Source organism: Neltuma alba, unplaced genomic scaffold, assembly GCF_004799145.2.
Source record: "Neltuma alba isolate B1F8T4 unplaced genomic scaffold, ASM479914v2 tig00002495_pilon, whole genome shotgun sequence".
NCBI classification, from domain to species: domain Eukaryota; kingdom Viridiplantae; phylum Streptophyta; class Magnoliopsida; order Fabales; family Fabaceae; genus Neltuma; species Neltuma alba.
In genome coordinates this window covers 16,583-44,568 of record NW_021632881.1, presented here as the reverse complement: position 1 = coordinate 44,568, position 27,986 = coordinate 16,583, and the positions used below count along the sequence as shown (strand labels likewise).

Sequence of the window (27,986 nt, the reverse complement as noted above, 5' to 3'; positions counted from 1 at the left end):
AATTCCCGCGAGAAGCGCTCTCGGTTTAGGCTCCAACTTTGTCATAAAGCAATCCGTTGTCAAAAGGAAGAAAACAACTATAAACTGAAACGAAACAAGCGAATGTGTCGAAGACGTGCGCAATAATATTAAATTCTCGTGGTCTCACAAGCGTCATCTTATCACGCATCGTTTCAGGGCACTATACTCTCTTGCTGCAACACGACGCATCCAAGTTACACTTGTCCTCCTTCTCTTCCCTCTCCACCGTTAATACGACACATCTCTTTCATTCTTCCGTCTCTTCAATCTGAGGTTCTGCAATTCTTGTTGCTCTGGAAGCTATGGTGCTCTTCAAGGTTGCTCGGGTAGGCACTCGGCCATCGATGGCCAGAAGCCTGGTACCTCTGGTCTCCGTAAGAAGGTTGCCTTCTACTATGTTCTGTCGTTCTCCATTTCCTGCGCCACTCTTTCTGTTGTTTCTGATCCAACCTTTTCTTCGATTTGACCCTCTCTTTTTCTTCGAATTGCTAGATCATAGTTAGTTTTTCTTGTTTCTGATCCAATCTTGTCATTCGAGTCTCTTTGCGATCGTGCTGATTCGATGTGGTAGCTGGCTGCTGCCGATGTTAAACTCCTCGCGTTGTGTCAATTATGATTAGATCAACACTTAGCTGTGGACGTACAAACCAATGTGTGTCTATTGAATATTGCACATCAAGTGATCTTCTTGTTATCACATTTGACGATGTTTCCTTTTTTTTTCGTACACTCCTCTGTTCTTCAAAACTCCAATTATTGTTTCATTAAAAGAAATGATTTTATGATTTTGTTTCTTTGGAAGTTCTTTTCTTTTTTCTTTTTTCCTCCCTTCTACTTTTGGCTGTAAAGAAGCTAAGTGGATGATAAATGATGTTCGTAAATGCAGCTTTAATGTTCCCTGCTTTTACCGCATCCTATGCCAAGAATTCAATCTATTTAGCTAAGTCTGACTTTTTATGCTATGTCAGCAAACTTAAGTCTTAAACTGCAAGGCATTAGGTCTTCACAGGGCATTACGTCTTCTATTAATGCAGACACGGTGTATGTGCACATTTCTTTGTGTCAAAATATCATGTCCATTTAATAATGATAAATATAATCTTTTTTCGTGCAATTTGAGTCATTAGGAGAGGCCTAACCAGATTTTTCCTGTTGTAACATCACTTACACATGGTTTATTAAATCTTTTTCCTTGCTTTGTTGTTTGATGAATCTAACAGTTTAGTTGGCGGTCTTCTCAGGTGAAAGTTTTCAAGGAACCTCACTACTTGCACAATTTTGTTCAGGCAACATTCAATGCTTTAACAGCAGAAAAAGTCAGAGGTTGCCTCATAATCAAGAGCGTGCCTTATTTTCGTTGTAACTTGCAATAGCCTTATTTTGTTTCCTTCTGATGCAAGATTTTACGAGATTAGCCAAAGATATGTTGCTCTTTACTTTCTGAAGATTTTGCTTCGCCTCGTTTATTCGTTGCCTTCGTAAGCCCATATTAGAAACATGTATAAGCTTTGTTGCTCTGTGGGGCCGAATGCTCTCTTTTTCTATTATTGAGGTGGTAGACCAAATTGTTTCACCTAATTGATGGTGATGAATCTCTATATTGAAAAAAGTGACAAACTTTACACTTTCTGGTTTTTTAAATAAATTGTGCGGCTTCATATATTTTGATTACTGCTATTTTTCCTTTTGCTTGTTTCCTTTGCATGTTTGAAGTATTTCGTGCATTGTGTGCAAATATGCAGGTGCTACACTGGTTGTATCTGGCGATGGTCGTTATTTTTCAAAGGAAGCTATTCAGGTCCCCTTTTAGCCATATATATAAATATTGAATTCTAACTTCTTAATGTCAATATCATTTAGTGAATTACTTATAATTTCGATGAATTTGTAGATCATTATTAAAATGTCAGCAGCAAATGGAGTAAGAGGTGTTTGGGTTGGTCAAAATGGATTGCTTTCAACTCCTGCTGTATCTGCTGTTATACGTGAGAGAGCTGGAGCTGATGTAAGTTATCTGTCTGTAACTTGCATTTGTTTATCCTTGCTTATTCTTTTAAAAGGAAAGTGTACAATTTTGTGATGACATACAAATAGAATTAACAATCTATTTCCTTGACTCAAAGCCTAACTTTTGCATCCAAAATTCTATTCTTTATCACAGGGATCCAGGGCAACTGGTGCATTTATATTGACTGCAAGTCACAATCCTGGTGGTCCTGATGAGGTGGGTGCTGCCATTTGTTCTTTATAATCTATTTTTAACTAATGAAATTTGCATTACTGATTCTGATGATATTTGGCTCTAGGATCTGATATTTGAAGCTTATTGCATGAATAGATATTTCTAAAGCTTGCATTGAGAAGTAATCGTTAATGAAATGATTCAGAAATAACAATCTTGTATTCTTGTTTGTTGCCATGGTGGGAACTTGTTTGATATAACGTTGACTCTGGATCTTCATTTGGTTTTGATAATACAGGATTTTGGAATTAAATATAACATGGAAAATGGTGGGCCAGCTCCAGAGGGAATTACTAACAAGATCTATGAGAACACTAAAACAATTAAGGAGTACTTCATTGCTGAAGATCTGCCTGATGTAATGTTCAAAACCTGTTTGTCAATTTTCCCTTTATATTTTCACTGACACTGTGGCGTGTTTGCATTACTTGAACAGTCATGCCAATTCTTGATTTGTTTGCTCAGGTGGATATTGCTACAACAGGTGTTACAAATTTCACAGGACCTGAAGGACAATTTGACGTTGAGGTTTTTGATTCAGCAAGTGATTATGTCAAATTGATGAAGTAAGATTTATATATGGGATCCATGTCTTACTTTCTCCTCTTATATATGAAGGCAGTATTGCATGATATTATGTTATGTCCACTTGACCCAGAGAAACTACACAATTTGGAAGGAACAAAATGTTAGAAAAATCACTTCGTGCTGCAAAACTTCGCTTTAATTAATTTTATGCTCTTTCTGTGTGTTGATTATCAAGTAGCGCTGGTTTGATTTGTTGGTCGGTAGTCCTTACAACTGATAATCTTGATTTTCATGGAATAGCTAAACATTCTGACCATACTATGCATTTTCCAGTTCTTTTTCTAACCTCAATTTACAATTTCACAGGTCAATTTTTGATTTCGAGTCCATCAGGAAACTACTATCATCTCCCAAATTCACATTCTGGTATATTTTGTGAATGAATTTGTCTAAGCGTGTGACATGAAATAATCTTCTTGCCTTTTGGTTATATTCTTTCTCTTGAAAAATGAGTTCCTTGATCTGTTGAAGCTACGATGCTCTACACGGTGTTGCTGGAGCTTATGCAAAGCCTATTTTTGTGGAAGAGCTTGGCGCACAAGAAAGCTCTTTACTCAACTGTACACCAAAGGTCCTATTTTCTTGTTGACAGAGTCCATTCATCAGAGCAAAACTTTATAAAAGCTCAAGTTTTTAACTTTCGTGAATGATTTTCTTTGATACAGGAAGACTTTGGAGGTGGACATCCAGATCCTAATTTGACATATGCAAAGGAGTTGGTTAACCGCATGGGATTGGGCAAATCAGACCCACAAGGTGAGCCCCCAGAGTTTGGTGCTGCTGCTGATGGTGATGCAGATCGTAACATGATACTTGGTAAAAGGTGGGCAGTAGTGACCTTGGTTAATCATATAGCCAGATCTTCTATTTCAGCTTATAATTTATCACGTACCTTTTTTTCTGTTAGGTTTTTTGTTACTCCGTCAGATTCAGTGGCCATCATTGCTGCAAATGCTGTAGAGTCTATACCCTACTTTTCTGGTGGCTTAAAAGGCGTTGCCAGGTAGTTTTTGGTTCCTCTCTCTCTCTCTCTCTCTCTCATTCTCACACGCACGCACACGCACACACTCCTTATCTATGAACATGCTTGTAAGAATGTGGGTATTGGCAGGGTTTAAAATTTTGTATTCTAATAATAATTAATTCTGTAGTAACTAATTGGTCGTTGCAAAATTACGTTTGATTATGCTGGCAAACTTTTTGAAATACACTCGCTATTAGAAATAACATCGTTTTAATGGGCATGACGATGCATCTGTAGGTTAATCGAATGGATGAAAGCTCCTTGTTAGGATATATTTCTCCGCTTACCCAGTATTCTGAACCTACCATTTTTTTTTTCATTGCGCATTTTATACTAGAAGCAGAATATTCAAATTTGTTGGTTATCTACTTCTGGTGGGTATTTCTGGATTCAAACAATTGTCAAAACAGGAAGCGCTCTCTTTTCTGTTATCTCAAGCATGGTTGATCTTGTGAATTTCAATCGATTTTAATTACCACCATTTTATTTTAAAGGACAGCATGAGTTCATAGATGGTTCAATGGACCAAGTGTTCAAGGCCTGTTTAACTAGGATGGACTGAGAACGTATATACTTTGCTGCTCCCAGAGAGTAGTGAATACGAAATATATGAACTAAAACTGTTATTTGCCACTGGATGTGATTGGTCTAGAAATTTAAGAAAGAAAATGCATTATAATCTTGAGAAAGTATGGCATTAAAAGATGATCCAAAGCCATTATAAACCCATCAATAATATCTTGCTTCAAAAGCTCCCCAAAAGGTGTACTAGCTGCAGGCAGGAAAAGTTCATGACTAATGTTGTTTGTCGGACCGGACACATTCAATTATGGAAGTTATCATGCTTTTCCTGAGTAGTTTATGCAAAGTAAGCTTTCCTTAAGAAGTACTGCGTTAAAGAACTATAAGTGACAATTGCTGTATCTGAAAGTACTTCTAGCAACTTGAGGTTGATTGCTTAAAATTAGTGCCAAGTTAACATTTTGGGCTATATGCTTTATAGGAGTATGCCAACCTCTGCTGCCCTGGATGTTGTAGCCCAACACCTGAAGTTAAAATTTTTTGAGGTAAACTGTCACTCCGTGCTTGAAATTCGTAAATGTTTTTGGGGTAGTTAGATGGACTTTTTTTGGGCCTCATAACGAATTATAATTCTATATTACTTCTTCTGAGTCAGGTTCCCACCGGCTGGAAGTTCTTTGGTAATTTAATGGATGCTGGGCTGTGTTCAATTTGTGGTGAAGAAAGTTTTGGAACTGGCAAGTATCCGCTGTTAGCTTAACTGGACTGTACGATGACTTCAATAATTCTCAATCCTTGTTCTATTGCATAATAATTCCATTTTGTTTGTAAATAGGTTCGGACCATATTCGTGAGAAAGATGGAATATGGGCAGTTTTGGCCTGGCTATCTATCCTTGCTTATAAAAACAAAGATAATCTTGGCGGAGACAAGCTTGTAACAGTTGAAGACATAGTTCGCAAGCATTGGGCTACTTATGGGCGTCATTATTATACTAGATATGACTATGAAGTATGCTACAATTACATTTGCTGTACTTTTTTGTAATCCATCTCACGGATCACTTAACCTGTTCTTTTTTTTTTTTTTTTTTGTGTTTTTAAAGAATGTGGATGCAGGGGCAGCGAAGGAACTGATGGCATATTTGGCCAAACTGCAATCGTCTCTTTCTGAAGTCAATCAGTATGTTGTTTATTTTTCTTATCTTTGTGGTCCATAGTATGTTGGTTTTTAAAATTTATTTTCATCCGAAATTGTCTTCGTGTTTTTCCTATGTTTTAAGGTATTGCTCAATTCATCTTAGGATGATACGATATTCTTTAATCGTACGTTTTGTGTTAAAGAATGGGCCTTATTTCTGTAGTATTTATGTTCCCTCCTGCTAATCCTTAGTATTTCCTTGCATATGTTACGTTTCTGACTAAAACAAGCACATACCTAAGCTTAATAGTTTTTTTCCCCAAAAAAAAAAAAGTTTTCTCTAATCTTATTGGCGCTTGAAAATTGTTGTCTACTTTACGTGAATCATGTATATCTACTTCAATAAACTGCCAGGTATGGGCACTAATATCCTTAGAAAACTTATTTCACAAAAAAAAAAAAAAGTAAAAAATAAAACTCAGTAGAAGAGCCTCAGTTGAATGATTGACAAGCAAGAGATTGATCGCCATCAAAATAGTTCAACAAGTCAACGGCTCATTATGTAATGCTCATTGTACAAGGGCAAGATCCTTTGTCAATCTCTAAATATACATTTGTTATGGCAATAAAACGTCAGGTTCGTTTGAGACATGAGAGTTAAGTAGGAAATCGGATATTTGATGGAAATTCTAATGATCAGTCTACTATTTACCTGTACATTCGTGGGCGACTTCCAAATCAATCAGTGGTCTGAATAATCTCATTCTCCGTCTCTTTAGGATAATTAAGGGAGTAAGGTCAGATGTGTCGAATGTTGTCCGTGCTGATGAATTTGAATACAAAGATCCTGTCGATGGTTCCATATCATCACATCAGGGCATCCGATACTTGTTTGAGGATGGATCACGATTGGTAAGTTTACTTCTGAAATATTTCTTACTGTTTTTGGGAGAATGAACATCAAGTGGACTTGCAGAATTGTCGATGATAGACAAATTGTTGTGACTTGCGAATGTATATTCCCTTGAATTTATATTTTCAATTCATCTATCACTTGCATGACATCCACACATAAAGTCTGCAAGAACTTTAATATCCAAAGTTAGCCCTCACATCCTAGTTGAATGTGAATCGTAAATAATTACTGGGGTAATATGTTTTTTATTTTTTTGCTTATCTAGACTGTTCATCCTTGCTTGATGCCTATAAATCCATCCAATGGTTGATGGAAATAAGGCAAAATACTTCTAAATATTCCTTTGTCTGTCATTATTATGAGGCTTACTTTATTCCTTTCCCTTCTTCAAATGCAAGTAGGTTTTCCGCCTGTCTGGAACTGGATCAGTCGGTGCTACTATTCGCCTGTACATTGAGCAATATGAGAAGGATTCATCAAAAACTGGGAGACTTTCACAAGAAGCACTTGCCCCGCTGGTAAGATTTTTTTTTTTTTTTTTAACCTTTTCTTTCAATTTTTAGTGACACATTCCCCCTCTTGTAAGGTTTTGTCCTTTTCTTATTCAGTACTGACGTTGTGAAGGACTGAACCAAAGACCTTTCACAAACTATCTAAACATTGGTCCATATTCTTGAAATTTTGATTAAAATTCGTCATTGCACTATTTGCAAACCTTGACTGATGAGCGCAAACTTATGTGAACAGGTGGAGGTTGCATTGAAACTTTCAAAGATGCAAGAATTCACCGGGCGATCAGCTCCTACTGTCATTACATGATGCATACAGCTGAAGCTGGCTCAGATTTATTTCCCACAAAGTCATCCCTCTTTCCCGAGTTTAACCCAGTTTATAACCCTGTGACAAGGAAAAGCCCTCGTTTATGGTTCTGTTGTCATTCACTGTTCCTACAGGGTTACCTTAAATTTTGTCGTGCTAAATAATCTCAATTTGAAAATCTTGCTGATACGTATTCTCAAGATACTGCTTCCTCGTCGTTGGTATAACCTCTCTCGTCCATTCTTTTCCCCTCCTCTTCTCTTTCTTGAAGGCCAATATTTCACCACAAAAGCCAGGTTAATTTTGGAAATGAATTATCGTTGACTAATTAGATTCATGGGCCAATCGATATAAGGTCGCTACTTGGAAGTTATGCGAACCCACCCTTTCTTCTACCTTCTTGACTAAGCATTGAAAAGTCAAAACTGGATCAAGAACTCCTTTTTAAAGCGGAAGGGGTTCATAAAAGTAAATTAGTCATTCGGTCAGTAAATGCTTGAGAAACGACAAAATAACAGCGCCCGCCTTTTTGTTTTTTTTTTTTTTTTTTTTTTTTGGGGGAGGGGGGGGGGAGGTCATATTTTTATGTAAAAACATATAAATATGGATTCATCCCAAGGCATCGTAAAGCCATTTATTCAAAGAGGCGGACACTGTCGGTTAAATTAAAGTACATGAAGGTGCCTTATAAGAATGAGTTAAAATTCATATAGGGCGTAATATATACGCTGGTTCCACGTATATAGCAGAGAATGTGCTTTCTAAAGTGTGCTCTCTGGCTTCTACAGTTTAGAGTAATGTTGTTTTCTATTTACCGTTTTTGGAATATCTGAAAGTCTTACTGATGCCTCGGAACAGCTACAAATGTCTGAGGCTAATTAACACAGCAATGCAGAGGGTGGTCGAAAGAGAGTAAATCAGTAACCACAACAAATTAACAATCTCAGGAATCGTAGAATCTTCATTAATACCACATATGTTGACAAAAATAAGACAACTCTTAGGATTTTGACATATCGATGTTTCGAACGAATCTATGTGGTTAAGTTGTGACCTGATGACCAAGACTAATCCATTTTGAATTAAATATGAAGCATAAATACGATAATAATCCTATCCACACAATGCCAACCTCCTGTTTTTGAACTTTTCCAGCACTCTCATGAAATGGATATGAATTTGATGTTATTCTTTTTCATTGAAAAACACACACACACACACACACACACACACATAATGGATGATTGATAGAAGCCAATGCCACCAATGGAAAAGAGAATTATTAGGAATAAAAGGTGGGTCATGCAGCTCTCAACTCAAAACATATCTAATCTGATTGTAAGTCACAACCTCTCGACCACCTTCTCTCCTTTTTTCTGTAATAAACCTTTCATAATTGTGAGCCAGAGAGGTTCTATTCAGTATTCACAGGTTGCTTGCAGCAAGCAGCTGGCCGCTGACTTGTCTTGCCAATTTGATTATTGTTGTTATCATCAAACCAAAGGACCACATACAAATGCACCAACCATGTATAATTGGATCATCAACGCCTCATGTAATCTAGTCAGGTTTCCAAAACAAATTAATCTTAGCTTAAACACTTCTCCTCCGAATGAACGTTAACTAACCACTTGATCAACTAATTAATCGCATATTTAGTTAAACTCGGACATAATATAATTAGTTAAACCCTTCCTCATGTCCCCTAGCTTAACAAATGCTCATTAACCTACTTTGAGGCGATAAAGAAACTTCAAATGTCTCGTATGCATTAAAAAAATTTTTGTAGAAGTACTTCTAAATATTCAAAACCACATGAAACGAAATTAAATCAAATGCCAGGAGAAGACTCGACAGTAGGCACGAATGCACAAGACTACGAAACTAGGCTATGATTATGAAAGCAGAGGCCAGAGAGAATATACAATCAACTATTACTTATATTACAGTTTCATACATATATCCTTACAACTTTGTTCACATATTCAAGGGTCACTTTTCCACAAAAATTAAACGTATTATTACAAGTTTAGTGGTTATATTAATATATGTTCCTATATCATATATTTTCCTGCCTTAGCTTCTTGCGGTTGGATAAGTTTAACAGTCACTCCATACACATCAAAGACAACGAAACACACAAAGAATATATGGCAACCTTCTGTACCGTCTATACAACGAAACCCTGACATCGCACACAAAGTCATGCTACGTGACAATTTCTCTCCTTTCTTGTCTTCTTCATATCATACAGCCACAGTCACTATCCACCCTTTCCCTTTACTATTTTTTTTTTTCATATAATAACCACCAACTCCTCTCTTCCACCGCCACCGCCACCGCCACTTTCATCTTCTCCTCACAACCCTGCATCGAAAGGGACGCCGGTGCCGGCAATCCACGACTCGCCGGCCAGAAAATTCCCAACTGTGAACTTTCCGGCCTCCAGCGGACTCGTGATTACATGAAAGCCTGGCCATTTCACCCTCCCACCAGTGGCTGCTCCTGCTCCTGCGTTCATATATTCGCCGTAATATAGAGTCTCAAGAGCGAAGCTTCCACTCCACGGCATCCATCCCGCCGGGTCGATCAGCCCGCCGTCGAGGTTACTCTTCATCCCCACCACCCTTGAGTACTCCTTCCACGGCCGGCCCAGAAAGGTCTTGAACGAGCTCTGCACCGGCCTCATGTCTGATGACGCAGTCACGTGGCAGCCGTGGAGAATAATGCCGGTGTTCTCATTTGGGTCGGATCTCCCCTGCGCCGTCACGGTGTTCTGCTGGTTGCTCGTCGGCCTTCTCACGTAGATGTTGCAGTTCTGGAGGATAGCGACGGCGTCGCCGAAGATGAAGTCCACGGTGCCGTAGACATCGCAGTCACGGTAGAATTGGCGCTGTGAGTAGACATACAAAGTGTCTTGGTAGCCCTTGAAGCTGCACCGGTAGAACACTGAGTGGTCGGCGCCGGAGCGAAAAGCCACCGCCTGGTGATTCTCAGGCCCGGCGGTGTTCTGGAAGGTTATATCGCGGGCGATGAAGTTGTCTCCAGAAACAGCTATAACAAATCAAAGAGATGAATTCTTCAAGTGAGTTCATGAAAAATTAATGGCAGAATTTTTTTTTTTTCCCCTTGTTTCGAAATATCAAATATTTAGATGTTTGTTTCGGTATTTTCTCATCCAGCTGTTTGTTTCGCTTGATGAGAAGTTAGAAAAGTCACTTGTTTTGATGAAATTTAGATAATTCGTGGTACCCAAAAGTAGTACTTCTTCGTCCCATTCTTTGTTTTGATGAAATTTAGATAATTCATGGTACCCAAAAGTAGTACTTCTTCGTCCCATTCTTATGTGGGACCAGGTGATAATCATATTTAGATAATTCCTCAATTATTTTACTTCTCTTGTGGAATTAATTCTTTTGCTGGCCTAGGAGCACTAATTTTTCTTGATATAAATTTTTTTCTCTTTGCCTGAATATAGCCCAAACTAAATAATTTGGTCAAAAAATCAATTTATAATTAATTTCTAATCATTATGAGGATTTAGAACTGTCGTCCCCGCAATATATATTAAGAGCACCTGTATTGGATAGTCTGGATTTAATTTATACATTTTGAAATTTTAAATAATTTCAATATTTTTATCATAAAAATGCATATGATATTTTAATTATACATCTTTCAAAAATGATCATTAAAATTGAACATGAAAATAGAACATTTAGTACATTACAGACTAACTCCATGCATAGAGAATTCAAATCCATTGAGATAATGTTACGTGTGTGTGTGTGTGTGTGTGTGTTCTTATTTGACAAGTTTAAACATTTTATCTATTATATATGCTAAGCTCGTTTCTGTTCCATTTACAAATATATAAAAAACCAGTTTTAGGCTATACATATATACACATAATAAAAGGATTCACAATACATAAACATAAGACTTACCAAATGTAGCAGAACGAAAAGTGGTAGTTTCTTGGGCATTCTTGCCACCCGAAACAACGGTAACATCAATCCCATCTCCAACGATCATTATGTTCTTCATTTTCCTCTTAATCTCCACATTCTCTTCATACAACCCCCCTCTTACGTGCACCACCACTCTCCTCCCTCCGCCGCCGCTCAACTTACTTGCCGCCTCCACTCCCTCCGTTATCGTCTTATAGTTCCCACTCCCATCTTTCGCCACCACCACATCAGCCCTTGGCGCCACCTCCCCGCTGCCGCCGCAAGAAGCCTCCTATCCGAGCTCGAAACCCAGTCGGGGAATCCTTCGAACAACAACTTTCTCCCACCATTATTATCCATTTGTCCTGACGACGACGTCGTCGACATGGCTTTGGTAATGGCTAAGGAATTGCTGATCAATTTGGAGAAGTTAGTTAACATATTTGGGAAGAAGCTGAAGTGTGCATGAAGGTTGAAGTCACGGAAGCCATTTTGGCAAGTTTGGTGGTTGGCAATGGAGGCACTTAACCAGGTGAGCCTATCGTTGAGATTTTTGGAGGTCGTAACAGAACGGTTCAGCTGGTAAACAGTGTCTTCATATAGCTCTAAGCAATCTGTCCAGGCTAACTTGGCTCGCTTATTGTCTGTGAAGTGATTGCCCAGTTTCATGGCTGAGACAAGCTTTTGGGCTTCAATGGCTTGGTCCAGAGTGACCTTCAGAGCCATATCATGGAAGGAGGAAGAAGAAGAAGATGATGAAGTAGAGAGTGTATTAGAGGTCATATAGTGGTTGCACACATGAGGGTATGGAGTATGGAGGCATGATAACGAAGCTTCAGTACCATGCAAAACTATCAAAGAGTAAATGATCAGAAACATGGAAGCTAAGGAACAGTTGAAGGCAAGCTTGTCCATATTGATCATAAATAAATGTTGAAGGCAAAGGGTCTAAAATGGCAAGATATATAGGAGTAGTTAGGAAGAGGGGATTCTCTCCTTGGGATTGCTTGTGAATGAAGAAACAAAGGGGCATTCTATTTATAGGCCGCGCTGACTTGGTTTTTGGTAGGTCGTGCGTGTATGGCTAAAGCTCATCAACCTAATACGTCACTGTTATAGGGGGAGTTGATTCACAATTTAGAGGTGAGTGTGAGTCAATATAATATCAATATCAACACATAAATTTAAAGAACAAATTTTATGTAAGAAAAATTTCTTTTAATTAATTTATGTGTCGGACATACTACTGTAGCTCATTAGGTCAATGTTTACTTTTCTCTTCTTTTACTGTTTTTCAATCAAAGAGTTGGCTACTTTTCTAAAACATCAACACTACCAATTGAATATGGTTTCGCACCGGTTATATGATTGACTTCAAGTAAATAAAATCCTGAGAAAAGAGCAGAGAACCAAAAAAATAACACATTTTCTCTCAGCGATCATTTTTCTGGGTAAAAGTGTGTTTAAAAATTTAAAAAGAAAATTTTCAATGATCATCATTACTTTGGTTGCTCAAGCACAAGGTCTCAAATTCAAATTCGTGTAAATGCATCAAATGTTTTTGATGAACTATCCTCAATTAACTAGACAATATTCAAATATCAATGAAAATAGTGGGCAATAATGTGGCAGAATTTTGAAGACGTGGAAGTTGGGGCGGATGGTAGGCTTATTTAATTAGGGGGTTACATTTTCCAAATAAAATGATGCTGGGTGGGCTATTGAAGAACCATGCGCCTAAATGTCTGCGTAGAAATACAGTGGCGGAGGAAGCTTATATTACTTTAAGTCCATCAACTCAAAGACAGCGACTGGAACAGAATCTTGTGAGGGTTTCATGGAGATTATAAGATGACGATGAAATTAAACTTTTAAATTCATGACTTTTTAATTAAATAAATATTTTTTTGAAACCATGGAGGACTAAGCCCGCCCACTAGATTAGATTATGGCTCTTTCTTTAATTTGTGTTTGTACTGTACGTCGTAAGGTGTGTTTTCTCTAACGTACGTAATAACTAATACTCCTCCGATCCTTAATATAAGACTCATTTAACTAATTTGATTAGATTAAGAAAGTTAGGTAAGTTAGTTAATTATAAGAAAAGTGACACATTTTTCTAAAATACCATAATCATCTTTTTAATACCCCATCTCCCTCTTCTATTTGATTATAGTTGAGGGAGTATCTATAGGGTAATTTAGAGAAAATTAATAAATATGAAAATGAGTCTTATATTTAGAACCAAAACCAACTCAAGAATTAGGTCCTACCGGAGGAGTAATACATTTGAGAAAGTTGGGAGGGATGGATGGGATCACTACGTTCTTGTTCTCTTTCGAGACTTTAGTCAACAAACTCCTCTCGTGGCTCTCATCCTTTCATATTTCATTTCATCCAATCTCTTCCACTAAATTCTTCAATCCCTCTGTCAATTCATACATCACTCATATATCTTAATTAAGAAAAGAAAAGCCTATATATATATATAAAACAATTATATATAAATACACACACACAAATTAATTAGATGACCAAGTTTAATGTAGCTGGCCAAACCTTGTGGGGTTAGGGGGGGTAGGTGTCAAGAAATGAATGGATGAATATGGAAAGCAAGTGATATAATAAATCGATTCATTTAATTAAGCTGGCTTTATGGCCAGCCAGTGAATAGGGATGAGAACCATACACTTAGTTTTCAAAACTCGTCGGCCTCATAATACTTTGACTCGTGAACGTGATGCTATATGCACGTATATGGCGTTTCGATTCGGAGATGCCGTTTTCGCTTTGTAGGAGAAGATGAAGTCCGTGCTTGACTTTTTTCTTTAAAGTCTTGCTCCCTTCTTCACTTTTCCCTTCGTACTTAGAAACGTTAAATTAAAACCTCTCTTTTATCATCACTTTAAATTAATTAATCTTCTTCGAATCCAAATTTGCCATATACTTCACTTCTTCTCATGCCACGCGTCTTCCTTTTACTCCCTCCTATCTCACTTTAACTTTACACTCTACACTTGTTAGGCTACCTACCTCTCATCCCTACCAACTTACGTATTCGTTCATCACTTCCCAAAGTCTATAATTACCATTACTTCCTTCGGCAACCAAAAACAAAATATATAATTATCATTACTTACTCCTACCTCCGATCCTTATTATAAAACCCCGTTTGACTTTTTGTTTGGTCCTAATTAAAAGACCCCAATCCATTTTGTCTCTCATATTATGCATTTTTTTCAAGATAATCTTCTAATAATGATAGTTCTAGCTAATATACTTAATTAGTAAGGATATTTTAGGAATGACAACACTTATTTATTACAATAACTAACTTAATTACTTCCTTAATCTCTTCAAATAAGTCAACTGGGTCTTATAATTAGGACCGGAGGTAGTATATACCAATGCAACCATCGTCCCTTCACTTTTGAAAATCCTAACTGCACAGACATACACAATTACGATAAATTATGTATACAAGCAAAATATATGTGCACGCACACGTATATTTATATATAGAGAGATATCTATATATATATATATACCTACATATCTTAACCACCACGAAACGATTTGATCCTAGGCACTCTACCACCTCATCAAAAGCTTGCTGAGATGTGCGTTCTAGGTTGTAGTGCTCAATCAACTGAACAATATGTTATTGCTATACTATAAATTAATAAGAATTAGACATCGTATTTACTGCGGATTCGTTTAATAATAATGTTATTGTTTACCTTTATACATATTAAGTATTATCAAACCACTTGCCAACGTACGTGCTACAACGAAAAGAGAAATTATTTGTTCATATATATATATATATATATATATATCTCAAGGTCTAGAACATTATTCTTTGATTTCAAAAATATATATATACCTTAAGAATTACAAGAATAAATTAACTATAAATTCAAAAACATCCACCTTTAATTTGCAGATATCTGCGATTGATGTTAAAGACAGAGGGGGAACCCACGAGCTTTTAGATTTCAATGGAGGAAAACTTAAAATACTAAACAATAATAAAAATCTTAAAATATGTAGATTCAAAAAATCAAGAAAAATGTTCATTGGATGTACATTAGCTAATAAAGAGGATCCCTTTGAGCTACACTATGTAGACAGCTTATGAAAATGTTGTTTCCTGAAATTTGTCTTATACAATGACCATTGGATTGATAATATTATGGCATGCGTGATCGAATTTTTTAAAAAAAAATAGAGTAATTGTGGCTCAAGGTCATTAATGATTTAGTGTTGAAAGGTACGTATGATTAATTTGTAGCATCGGCCAATCCCAATGCAGCATCAGATTTGCTTTCGTGCTTTCATTTTCTGCAATAATGTTGCTCCCCACTGCAATTTCATGGTCATTATTCAACTTTCCTTCTCCTTATCGTAACTTTTATAATAATAATTATACGTATATTAGCTGGAATCCACATATATACATATATGCTCCATCTTCACCTTCATTTTAAGCTGGCTTCCTCACCATAATAATGATGGTATCGGAATAATACAGCAACACCACTTAAAAAAGATTCCAATATTACACAACCAGAATTTCGTATACGTATTACAGTTTATATATATATAAATGATAATTCGTTAATTATCGAGTAGAGTGTGGCCGCCCATCGAAGAATTATCATTCCCGAGTTTAAAATTTTAGAAGATGACACATTTTGGTGATGTCATGTTGCAGGTCCACTTTTTGATAACACAGTACTGAAGCAATAATTATTATTAGCGGCTTAAAGAAGACAGCAGATGAGTTTTTTTAATAGAAATCAACTTTATAACCCGAGGCATAGCCATAGGATTGACTCCCGAGTGCAAAGGTTTGAACGTATGATGAACGTAAATGTTTAGCTCTCCAGCCTCGGGTTAATTTAAAATACTACTCAAATTCATATCAACAACATTTACCCAAAAAGATAATATTACCACCAATCATTAATATAAAAACTAGTTTGACATTCAATTTGATCATAAATATAAAATCTCAATCTACTTTGTCTTTCATATTTATTCACCTTTTCTCAAAGTAATTTTTATAACGGGTACAGATATTAAAGGTTTCTATGAAAAGATGATTCAAATACATATGATTAGTAAAAATATTTTTAAAAAACAACACATATTTATTATAAATAACTAACTTAATTAATTTTTTTAGTCTCCTCAAATTAATCATCTAGCTCTTATATTAAGGATCAAATGTAGGAATATTGAGAATAAATAGTTTCTGACGTGCTTGAACTAATCATTACTTTCGTCTTCACATTAACATCAACGAATCCTCAGTGAGCAACATGGGTGAGAGTGGTTAGGGCTCCCATATGAGTAAGTACAAGCTGGGCACAGGAATTAAATAATTGAGAATGAAAATTTTAAACAAGTGAAGCAGAATCTAGAGTCTAAGTAAGAGATCCTTGAGCTGCTGAGGATCCACCTCTGAAGGGGTTCTGGTGAGGGCACACTGAGCAGTGGTGGTTTTTGGGAAAGCAATGACATCTCTGATGGAATCAGCCCCTGCCAATAACATCACCAATCTGTCCAATCCATAAGCTATTCCACCTGCCACATTGCATCTTCACCATTATTAACCAATCCACTCACACTGCAACTAACAATTATTTTGTTTTTATTTGGGGCTATGACTTAATTTGCAGACATGAAAAAGCTGCATACCATGCGGTGGAGCCCCCATGTCCAGTGCTTCCAGAAGATAATTAAACTTTGCTTCTGCCTGAAAGACAATGGAATCATGTCACTGAAAAACTCACATCTTCCACAATGGTAAAACCAAAATAGCAAACAAACAGCATTGTAAGTGGATCAGATCACTGGGGAAAAAAAAGCACTCAACTAAATTTTCCACAAAGACAGTTATTATTTCCAATACACAAAACATGAATGTATCCACAAATTTGGACTTGTTTGTTGACTCAAGGCATCAGTGCATGTCTATGTCAAAGCTTAGCTTATTTATATCATCAAACAAACGAAATCCCACTCATTGTTTCACTGGATTATAGGCCCACTAACCTGCTCCATTGAGATGCCAACAATCTCCAAAACCTTTTGTTGTATTTCACGTTTATAAATTCTGAGACTTCCTCCACCAATCTAAAAGATAGGCACAATAAAACTAGCAGTTATCAGTATAGACAATCGTGATACAATCATCATGCTTCAGCCTGCACAAGGGAGAGAATTTTAGATTTTTGAAACAACTCAATTACCTCCACCCCATTGTAAACCATGTCATAAGCCAAGGCCCGAGCAGAAGCAAGATCATTCATGTCTTCAGGGTTCGGAGCAGTGAAAGGATGATGCAAAGCCTGCACTAAATAACAATGTTAAGCATGGCTACAGAAGAGAAACTTAAACACCCCACCCTCAACAAAAAAGGGGTAAAATAAACTGAATAGCAATCACTCATTAATCAGAGAGGAAAATTTGCCAACCCATCTCATATAAGTCTTTTGCGTGTGTCTGTGTGTGTGTGTGACAGAGTAATTATGACACTGCAGAACCAGATAAGTCAATAGCAAAGGAAATATATTGCGGGATTATTTAATTAAAAACGGAACAGACCTCAAGCCTCTGCTCTGGGTCATTCCACTCGAACATTGGAAAATCAGTGATCCATAGAATTGAATGCTTGCCCTACTCATACACAATACAAATATCAGAGGAAGGATTAGACAAGGAATTTCTTCTTTGGAACATAGGTCAGATCATCAACTTACATTGTCAATCAAACCCTGGTCATGAGCAACATAAACTCTAAGACGATCTAGAGTTTTATTCACTGATGCATGATGACCCACTGCAAACAGGATGAAGATCACCTGGTCCTGCAGAGCACGGCCTAGTAACCTCTCCTTAGTAGTTGGGTCCATACTTGATACTATAGCAGCGATCCCCTCAACCTCCCCTAGAATAAAGTATACAGTAAGTAATGGAATGCTTGAAACATGTCTCAGGAAAGAAAATTTTGATCGAAGATTCATCTCTGTACCATTATCCAAGACCTTGAGGAAAGGCAAACCCTTGGCTCCAGATTTGAGAGCTTCATTGTAAATATCACCCTTCTTAAGAGCTGAATTTGAGTAACTTTTTGCACCAGAAGGTACACACAACACTTTGATAATTCCCCCACTATCCAAGGACTCAGAGAAAACCCTAAAGGAAGATCCCAAGAAAATTTCCGATGCCTGCAGCCGAATGAAAATTTTATTTCAGCAAGATCAATTCATAAGGAGAGATAGATAAATAAAACATTATCAACACAATCTACGTTACAAAAAATAATGATTCTGACCCCAAGACTAGAGCAAGCTTTATTAATTAAAGAGATTGTGAATATGAAGGGAATGTTCTAATGTTCTATAACGAATAACTAGAAATATGCAACCAAAATACCCCAAAGTATTAAGGCGAAAGTCAAAGAAAAGATCACTACATCTTTTAATTCAAGATCATATCTGGTATCTGGCCTGTCAGAACCGTATCTACTCATTGCTTCCGCATACGTAAGCCTGGGAAAAGGATTTGGTAACTCCACTCCTTTGATTTCAAGAAAAACCTGCAACAAACACTTCCTATTTACACCCAGAAAAAGAGCATATATTTAAGGTAATCGGCATCATCGAAAAACAAAAAAAAAAGTGCAATTGTATGAATATTCAATCAGTACCCTGTGCCCTATAAAATTTCCCAGTTGTTCAGATTCATACATAGCCGTTCTCAATCATCCGCCTCCTAGGTCCTAACTAGATTACATTCGATTTAATTTGCAACTTTATGATTTGAAAAACTTCATCCAAAATACTTTGATTAAATTATACACTAGCCATCAACCACAACTCTTGTCTATTTTCAAGGCTTGGGCTAAGTGGCTAAAAAAAGTTCAAAAAGGAAGCTATTAATGGAATTGCAAATCTATACTTCCATCTCTTTGTCCCTAATTTTAGATCTTAAAGTGGATTTTCTGGAAAGATTTTGGTGTCCTTAATTCCACTCCATCAGTTTCCCATATGTTGGCTTACAAAACCTATACTTCCAAAATCTTCAACATCGTTGGCTTAAAACCACTAGGGATGTTTAGGAGTTAGGAAGAGAAGGCAAAGGAAGGTAAATTGTTAATTTCTCATTCTCGTCTGGGATGTCCAAAATAACAAGGGCAAGGAAAATGAAATATTAAAATGTCACTTTACCTTTTTTTTTAATATAATTTTACGATTTTCAAAGATGAGGACAAGCATATAAAAATATAGCTTACAATTGATTCAAGTGACCCATTGACCATAGGGCTTTGATAAAAACGGGCTTTGTTTCTTGGCATCACGTCCATAGATAGCACATTCATCATTATTAGAAGCTCCAACTCCATATAAGGGTCGTAGTGGATAATGCATTAATTCAAGATTTTAATTAGTTTACATAAATTATCATAATTTTGCTTACCTCCATGTATGTGTGCCCACGCATATATGTGCGTGCATGTTCATAGGCATGCAGGAATCTGTTTGCATTTGAGTCTATATATACACAGTAAACATTTGCAAATGCTCAAGACTATTATATGTATAACTGTATGAATATGCACGTGGCCACGTATGATAGGGTCTTTGTATGTGGTGTGCACGTGCATGCGTCTATCTGTGTGAGAGTGTGGGAAGGTAGTATGTGCATATGTAAATACGTAGCATTTTTTAAAATGTATTTTCACAGAAAGGCTTCTAAAAACAAACAACAAAAGCTAACCTTTCTGATCAAATCTTCATTAAGTGCCAACATGTCCTCTAAAGGAGTAAATGCCATTTCCATATCTAGCTGTGTGAACTCAGGTTGTCTATCAGCTCTTAAATCTTCATCACGAAAACATCTGCCAAAATCAGCACATGGCATCACCATCATGCGCAACATTTAAGATGGATTCACCATATATAACTTTGAATAAACAAGAAAAATAACTTCTATCTTGTGTAGCCTATCAAAAGAAACAGAACGTATTTATCATACTAAAGCTCAAATATCTATCTCAGAACTCATGTCAGAAACTACGTTTCTGTTCAATCAAGTAATGAAAGCTTGAATATATCTTGGATAGCAACAGAGGTTTAAACAACTAATTAAAGAAAATCCTACCTCGCTACTTGATAATATTTATCAAAACCAGCCACCATAAGCATTTGTTTAAAGAGCTGTGGACTTTGAGGCAATGCGTAGAATGTTCCTGGCTTCAGAAGTCACATAAGAACTAATTTAAGAACACTAGCATGAAGAAACTATCTCGACCAAAATGATAATTAAAGAAACAAAATTAGAAGTTGTTCTCAATGTTATGTTTATGAAATATATTATTCCAAACGACTGGGCATTTTTGACAAACAGACCTGATACCAGAGATGACCTGAGGAATTTTAAGGTCATAGTCTTTTGTTACCATTGAGCATCAATGCCTAAAAAGCATAATTTTGAGGTTGTCAAAATCTGAGCAGTAGTAAATACCTGGATTCTCGAGGGGACCAAATAATCTCGTGCACCTTCTGGAGTGGATCTAGACAGTATTGGCGTTTCAATCTACCTTGTACCCATAAAAGATAAAGATCAACAGATGATAACAACCATCAACCTCAAAGCAGCATGGGAGAGGAGGAGGCACTATAACTGAAATGGTGGAGATGCCAACACAAATAATGCACTCACTAGACATTACCTCCACAAAACCGTGTGTATCTTCTAGATATCTTCGAATGAGTTTAACAACTTTATGTCGCATCAATATGTTGGAACTCATTTGGTGCCGCCTTAGATCCAGACATCGGTACCTGCCAAGAATAAAACTTAAGAATAGATTTCCCACAAAATAAATATGAATTTATAATACCTAACCTTTTAACATGTAAAACAAATCCCCCAAGATCCAGTACCACATAAGATTATGGGTATCAAGCATGTTAACTTTTGATACAATACTGAATGAGAAGTCTATTTTCCCAAAAGTTACCAAAATAAATTAAAGACAAAATTTTCATATTTAATGGAACAGCTACCAAAATACATATAGATAAATCATGAAATTCATGCATCTCTGTGAGTACCTCAAACGGATTTCTTCCTTAAGAGAATCTTTTGCACCATCAGCTGTAGTCACTAAGAATGGTAACTTTGACTTTACAGCATTTAATATTTGAACACTCTCAGCAGCAACCTACCGCACACAAATACTTGTAACATTAATGGGAAGAGGCAGTAACTTCTAACTCAAGGTAACAGAACACCAAGCACCAATTCGTTCGGTACAAGATGGCTTTTTTCCTTCAAAAGCTAAGTAACGATCAAGGAACATGGGAAAGAACTCAAGAAAAAACAAGGACCTTTCATGTGGAGAGAGGAACTTTCAGAAAAGAAAAATTATTATAGCAGGCCATGCCACTCTTCCTAACTAAGCCCATCAAAAGCAACATATCAGGAGCGAGCTCAAGCATCATAAGGCTATCAAGGAGAACAAATTTCAAGCTGTAGTCCAATCTATCTCTTTCTCAAATTTGAAAATCATTATAAAGGAAAAGGCAATATATTAAACTTGCCAATAGCCTCGAATGCAATGGTCAGCGTTCCAGGCTTCTCCATGAGCAACCAAAGGATCGAGTAATTTAAAATAAAAAATACATTACAGAAGTTGTCCGAGTTTAAGATATGCACTGCAGAGTTCGTACAATACAAAAAGTTGCAGAAACTCACAGCAATTCCTGTCCATCTTCCTCCTTACAGAAATGTGATGCCCTGATTAAATATTAATGCATACCTCAATAAAGCCGGTTTTCATTTTCTTGTTGATGGACTCATTTGGCCGAGACCGGACAGTACCTTCAATGGCTACAACGTATTCGAGTCTCAGGTCATTGTGTTGAATGAGCATCAGGAAATTCGTCTGGAAGGGTCGTAATCTACATTTTAATATTAATCAGTACAAATGCCACTGTACAAATCAATGACAGAGTAGAAAACGGAGGATGAGTGCCGAAACTTGCACTAACAGTAATAATAGAAACTGCGCTATCAGCAGCAATCCTATAAATAAGAAACGCGCTGTAACATATGCTAGCTGAGTACCTGAACGATACCGGTATGATCTCTGAGATTAAGAAACGTGAGGCCCCCATGAACACGGTGAAGAGCAACCCACCCGCAAAGCTGGACCCTTTTACCCACATCGTTTAAAGACAATTCACCACAACAAGCATTCCTAGCAACCCATTCAAGAGATTCCTTGAGGTCAACAGGCGGTCGAGAACTAGATGTTAGTGTTTCCGAAGCAGAAGCAGTTGGTTGTATCGAAGGAGATGGAGAAGACGAAGCAGAAAAAACAGTTCTGCATAAGGGAAGTGCTCTGTGAAGGGAATTGGAAATGCTGCTGATCAAGAAGAATGATGGCTTAGGGCGGAGGGCTGTCAAAGGCAAGGCTTTGAGAAGCACAGCCATGTTGCTTCTGAAAGTCACTAGAACTGATATGTATAATAGTATAATTTAGAGCCTAAAGACAGGATTCAAGCTCAGATAGAGGGAAGTGGTTGAAAAATCAAAGCAAATATATAATTTTTATTGAAAGATTCAAACTTGCTGAAAAATCAAGCAAAGAAAAAACTTGTGTTCATTGAGAACATGGAATGAAAAGAAATCCAGATAAGTGAGTGTCGGAATAGAAGAACCCTCGAATACCCATTGCCAAGAATATAAGAAACAGAAGCGGTAGAAAATAGAGCGCAAAACATAGGCAATTGAGTAGCGCACTAGCGCGGGCGAGATGATGCGGTGAGGACTGCCTCCATGGACAAACCTGGCTCGCAGTTGCGTGAGGGGAAAGAGGTAAGAGGCGCCAAACGACGTCGCTTTTTCCCCTCCAATGAAGTTGGGCCATGTAGTTGGATTTGGGTGTCATGATATCATGGGCCAACTATAACCATATTGAACATTCAACAATCTTTCAACTTAAAACAATAGTTGTTCTAAAGGGATCAAATCTATCCGAAGGAGTTAATCTTTACAACGTAATGAATTAAGATTTAAATTTTTATTAAAAAAGGTACTCACATTTAGTATATAGCAGTACCTAAAACAAAATTGCCTCCAATGAAAAAAAAAAGAATAGTTGTACCCAAAAACAATGGTTAATCCTGGGCAAGTAATTTTTTTTTGGTAAGCACAGGTATCCTTTTATTAGAACCAATCATGTTTGAAGTACTGTAGGGAACTAAATGTGGATACCTCTTCCAGTAGGAATTTGAATAGTTCTTCACATTATGGGGGACTAATCCCTTTCAATAAACCCAATCCCGTCATTAAACTTGGGCCAGTTAACGCTGAAATGTTCAAATCATAAGTTGGCAAAAACAAAAACAAAAATGACAGAACAGTGTTAGGATCGCCAGGTCAGGCTGTGAAAATTAAAGATGGGGTTTAGTTATTACATTCTATTTAGTTTATTAATCATGAAGCAATTTCGCGTCAGCGTTTCATTGCTAATTTTACACGAATTGACGAGGTTAATTAAAATTAGATATTTTATGTAAAATTTGAAAATTACGTTCGATCAAAATCATTAGTTAATCAGATGCGTTTAGTTCATTTAGTTAAGAAATTTTATAGTTATTTACGGATATTATGTTTAATATCTTAGACAAAAACATGTCATGTTATGAAACGCTTGTAATTAATAAAAGGGGTGGGAGGGAGTATAAGAGTGTGGTCTAATTGGCATTTAGCCAGTTCCCTAAGAAAAGTGGACCAGGTCCAGGCCTTAACATTCACGTGCAAGCATCAAATCCTGGAGGGGCCTATATGCGGCAAGTGCACTTTGAAACTTCTGCCCAAACAATGCCTTTAGAGATTTAAAAATATTTTTATGTGATACTACCTCTTATTCTTAATATAATATCTCATTTTATTTTTATTTTGATTATAAATATAAAACTCCAATTCATTTTACCTCTGATATTTATGTTTTTTTTTCTAAGATAGTCCTTCCAATAATGATAATTCTCACCAACACTCTTGATTAGTAAAGATATTTTTGGAAAGACAATACATATTTATTACAAATAACTAACTTAACTTACTTATTTAATCTCTTCAGATTAGTTAATTAACTCTTATAATTAAGACCGGAAGTAATATTACACAAGTCTATCAAGTGTTGATGTTTGTGATACATTCACTAGTCGTCGTCAGGCAGTGAAATTAAATGGATTAAAATTTATCTTCAAAGAATGAAATTTTTTCTATGTGATAGCGGTGGAAGTTGTCACTTGTGTGTGTATATATATTTATCTAATTGTTAATATAAGACCTAATTAACTAATTTGAGTAGATTAAATATATTATTTAAATTAGTTAATATCATATTTCTTTCTAAAACACCATAAGTATCTTCCTTAATTCTTTCCCTCCCTTTGTTACTTAATTATTGTTGAAAAAATATCAATAGGATTAATTTGAGAAAAAATTAATAAATATGAGAAATAGGTCTTATATATAAAACTAATATGAACTCTTTAATTAGTTTCTATATTAAGTAATGGAGGAGTAATATATTCATTTGTTTCAGAAATTGAATTTGTTGTCCGCGTTGTCATTTTTAAGCGCAGCAGAGTTTTTAAGCCTAAATGCCTAATAGTAATACGTGAGCAATGGGCCTAAGAATAATATGGTTTGGGATGTTGAAAAAGAATGGACCAGAATGAGTGAGTACTGGTCATGAAGTTAATGGGCTTACGGATTTGGGCTCACATGAAGGGGTTTGGAGGCAGCGAAGACGACTGTGATGATTCCCCTCTGTCGTCCTTCAGTTCTTAATATGTTCCCTTCCTGTAGCTTCGCATCGATTTTATCTGTAATGCTTCTGACTGATCATAACAAGCAGCTCAGACGTACTTGTTTGCAATCGCTGTGAATAAAATAAGGGAAGAAACAAGTTCCATAAATTTGTGCATGTGATCGTGTACGTGTTTCGCGGGGGCGATGCAGATTCAAAGATTTCAGGAATTAAAAGTCGCGTCTCATATCACACAACACCTAAGCTTTGCAGAAAATTAAACTGCAGATGATTAGAAATAATCAAACCTCCAACTAACTACTACAGTTTTAAGGGTGAGGTGGTTATGGGGCTGTACGTGTTAATTAAAATATATATAAGATCGATCCTATATATGTGTGATAGGAACTGAAGAAGTGCATGTGAGTCCTGAACGTGAAGCATCGTATCTGCGAATATAATGGCACAGCTACTTAATTAGGTGTATGCCTGATGTGTTTGAAAGACAATATGTTTTTGTTTCTTAGTTTTGACTAGACTAATATTATCGCTCAACCAGTATATATATGCATGTGTAGGTAGGAGTTGGGGTCATTTTCATTTCACGGGTTGGCTTATATATCCTGCTGTCTGGATTTGTATAATTGGAGGTGGGCGGGAGGGATGAGTGGCATAGAATGGCTTTGGGTTTGGCATTTCTAGAGGCTTCCCCAATGGTAATAGTTACGTTGTGTGCATGTGAGCCTTCTGCCGCACCCTCCTGTGCTTTTACGATCCATTCTTTTGTTTTCTTTGAGTTCCTCCCCCCCCCCCTCCCTCTACTTCACAATCCCATCCCTCTCGCTCCTCTTGCTACAAACACGCACAGTAACGTCATGTCAAGGCCAATCTAGTATTTGATGTCGGCTTTCCTTACCTGCATTTGTTTAGTCTTCACGTCCTCTCTCACTCATGGGCCCTTCTATGTGTTTACAAACTCACACACGTGAATCCGCATCCATCCGTCCATCACTCATTCCTTCACACTTCTCTTCATAATAATCCTTCTCATCATGTCCCCACCCTTCCCCCTCCCCTGCCGACTCCCCCCCCCCCTCTCTCTCTCTATAATCTAGTGTCACAAAATTTTACATATCCTATTATTTAATTTCTCTCTAAACTAAATTATTTTCATTACCCAAACTTGGTGACATGCTTTACAGGAATACAAAGGGGAGAGGACGGAGCCAAAAATCCATGCTGGTGGTGTGCATATATTTGTCGATTATGGTTCTTATATATATACAATGAATATGAACCAATACCTAACTATTATGCTCCTCAAATTATAACATCTAATTAATTCAACAAAGAGCGAGCTCTCATGATCACCATCACGAGCCACCCCAAAGTGTGAGCATATTCATTTTTAAAATTGACGCCCTTGTTACTCTCTCCACACTAAGAAAAAACGTATAACAAGGGGAAAAGAACGGACAGCATCTTCATGCCTATAAAGAGACTAATGCTTTTCTAAACTAAAATTTATGTTTGTGGGTTAATTTCGGTCAGTTGTAGTTTTTAATTTATGTTTACTGGTGAATTACATAGCTTCTTAATTACCATAATAATCAATAATCAGTCTTGTTCATCTCAACTTAAATATTAGGTGCTGCTTTATTACTTAAATATCATGTCCCGTATTTGAGTTAATGTGCAAGCGCACGCAATCTCACTGTCGCTTAATAGAAACGAGTAATGTTCTGGAGTTTATCTAGCTGATTTTGTCATCCGCAATGATATCGATTTTGATGGCCATTGTATACTTCAATTGAAACATTCTTTTCTTTGTGGAAACCAAATTTTTCCCTATGATAGAAAGCTGATGAATGCATATACATTGTGAGTGAAAGTAGTTTAATTAGTTTTGGTTGGCACGTAATTTTCCGATATAATAACGAATTAATGATGAGGAAGCTATATGTGCGTAAAAAGTTGGTGTTGGACGTGTTGTGGGGCGGGCGATTGATGATTGGATTAAATAAATTAGATTCTCTCTCTATATGTTGATTAATCAGGCAGCCACACTTTCACATCCTATATATATAACATTAATTAAGAACAGTTATATATATATATTTATATATTCATGCACTGCCTCTTTTAGTTTGTTTTGTTTTGGCCGAATAAAAAATAGTGTGTGGTGATTAAGAATTAAGAAATGAAATTAAAAGGCGTGTGAACATCATAATTGGAGGGGGAAAAAGTGGGGGTTGTTATTCTTGTTCATGCATGTGAACATAATCAAAGCATGTGTATGTGTGTGTATCTTTATTGTCCTTGCAGTTTCTATCTCTAAGATTGGAATCTCATCGATAGGGATCGTTGTGGACCATCTCACTGATCATCTCTCTGGGCTATTGAATCATATCGTGGTTTTTCATCATCATCCCGGTGCAAAAGAAATCAAATACTTCCGACAATACTTTTTTTATTCTTTCACATGGGGTTCACTATATATATAAATGTATATATATAGCTGACAAGATTAACTATACGTAATCATATCGATCATATATAATTCCTATTAGCTAGTACACCCAGCCTGAAACAATTAAACTTATAAAGGCATATCAAGCAAAATTAAGAAATCTAAATTGACGAGCGCACTATTCTATTCTCGTACTGATTTACAAAGTGATAACAAGCCAATAGTGTTGTGGACCATCTCTATTGTAAATGGAAGGCGGTAAGTTTGATTCCACTTATAATTTCAAGTCATTAATAGTTGACACTCTGATTCAAAAAACGATGAATATAATTGTTGGTTGATGGGTACTATGAAAGGAGAAAGGAAACAATTTCCGTTAAGAGAATGGCATTGAATGGCATCTTGAGATAGTGGTTGTGGCGTTATGATAAAAGGGCCAAAAAGCTGAATG

At 36.6% G+C, this 27,986-nt stretch overlaps 1 protein-coding gene and 2 pseudogenes across 1 annotated transcript; 1 reads left to right on the top strand and 2 right to left on the bottom strand.

The window, feature by feature from the left end:
- Positions 1-287: 287 nt before the first annotated feature.
- On the top strand, positions 288-7,499 carry LOC114730015 (phosphoglucomutase, cytoplasmic-like; annotated as a pseudogene).
- Positions 7,500-9,192: 1,693 nt separating this feature from the next.
- LOC114729985 (pectinesterase-like) lies at positions 9,193-12,192 on the bottom strand (annotated as a pseudogene).
- Positions 12,193-16,491: 4,299 nt separating this feature from the next.
- LOC114729980 (aspartate--tRNA ligase, chloroplastic/mitochondrial-like) lies at positions 16,492-23,063 on the bottom strand. Its single transcript, XM_028917000.1, is given in 16 exon segments — positions 16,492-16,814; positions 16,929-16,986; positions 17,286-17,366; positions 17,483-17,581; positions 17,838-17,909; positions 17,993-18,180; positions 18,265-18,460; positions 18,709-18,831; positions 20,013-20,133; positions 20,397-20,488; positions 20,760-20,831; positions 20,968-21,079; positions 21,353-21,462; positions 22,060-22,159; positions 22,161-22,201; positions 22,368-23,063. Coding segments are annotated over 16 exon segments (2,001 nt in total). The 5' UTR covers positions 22,737-23,063; the 3' UTR covers positions 16,492-16,647.
- Between the last annotated feature and the right edge of the window lie 4,923 nt (positions 23,064-27,986).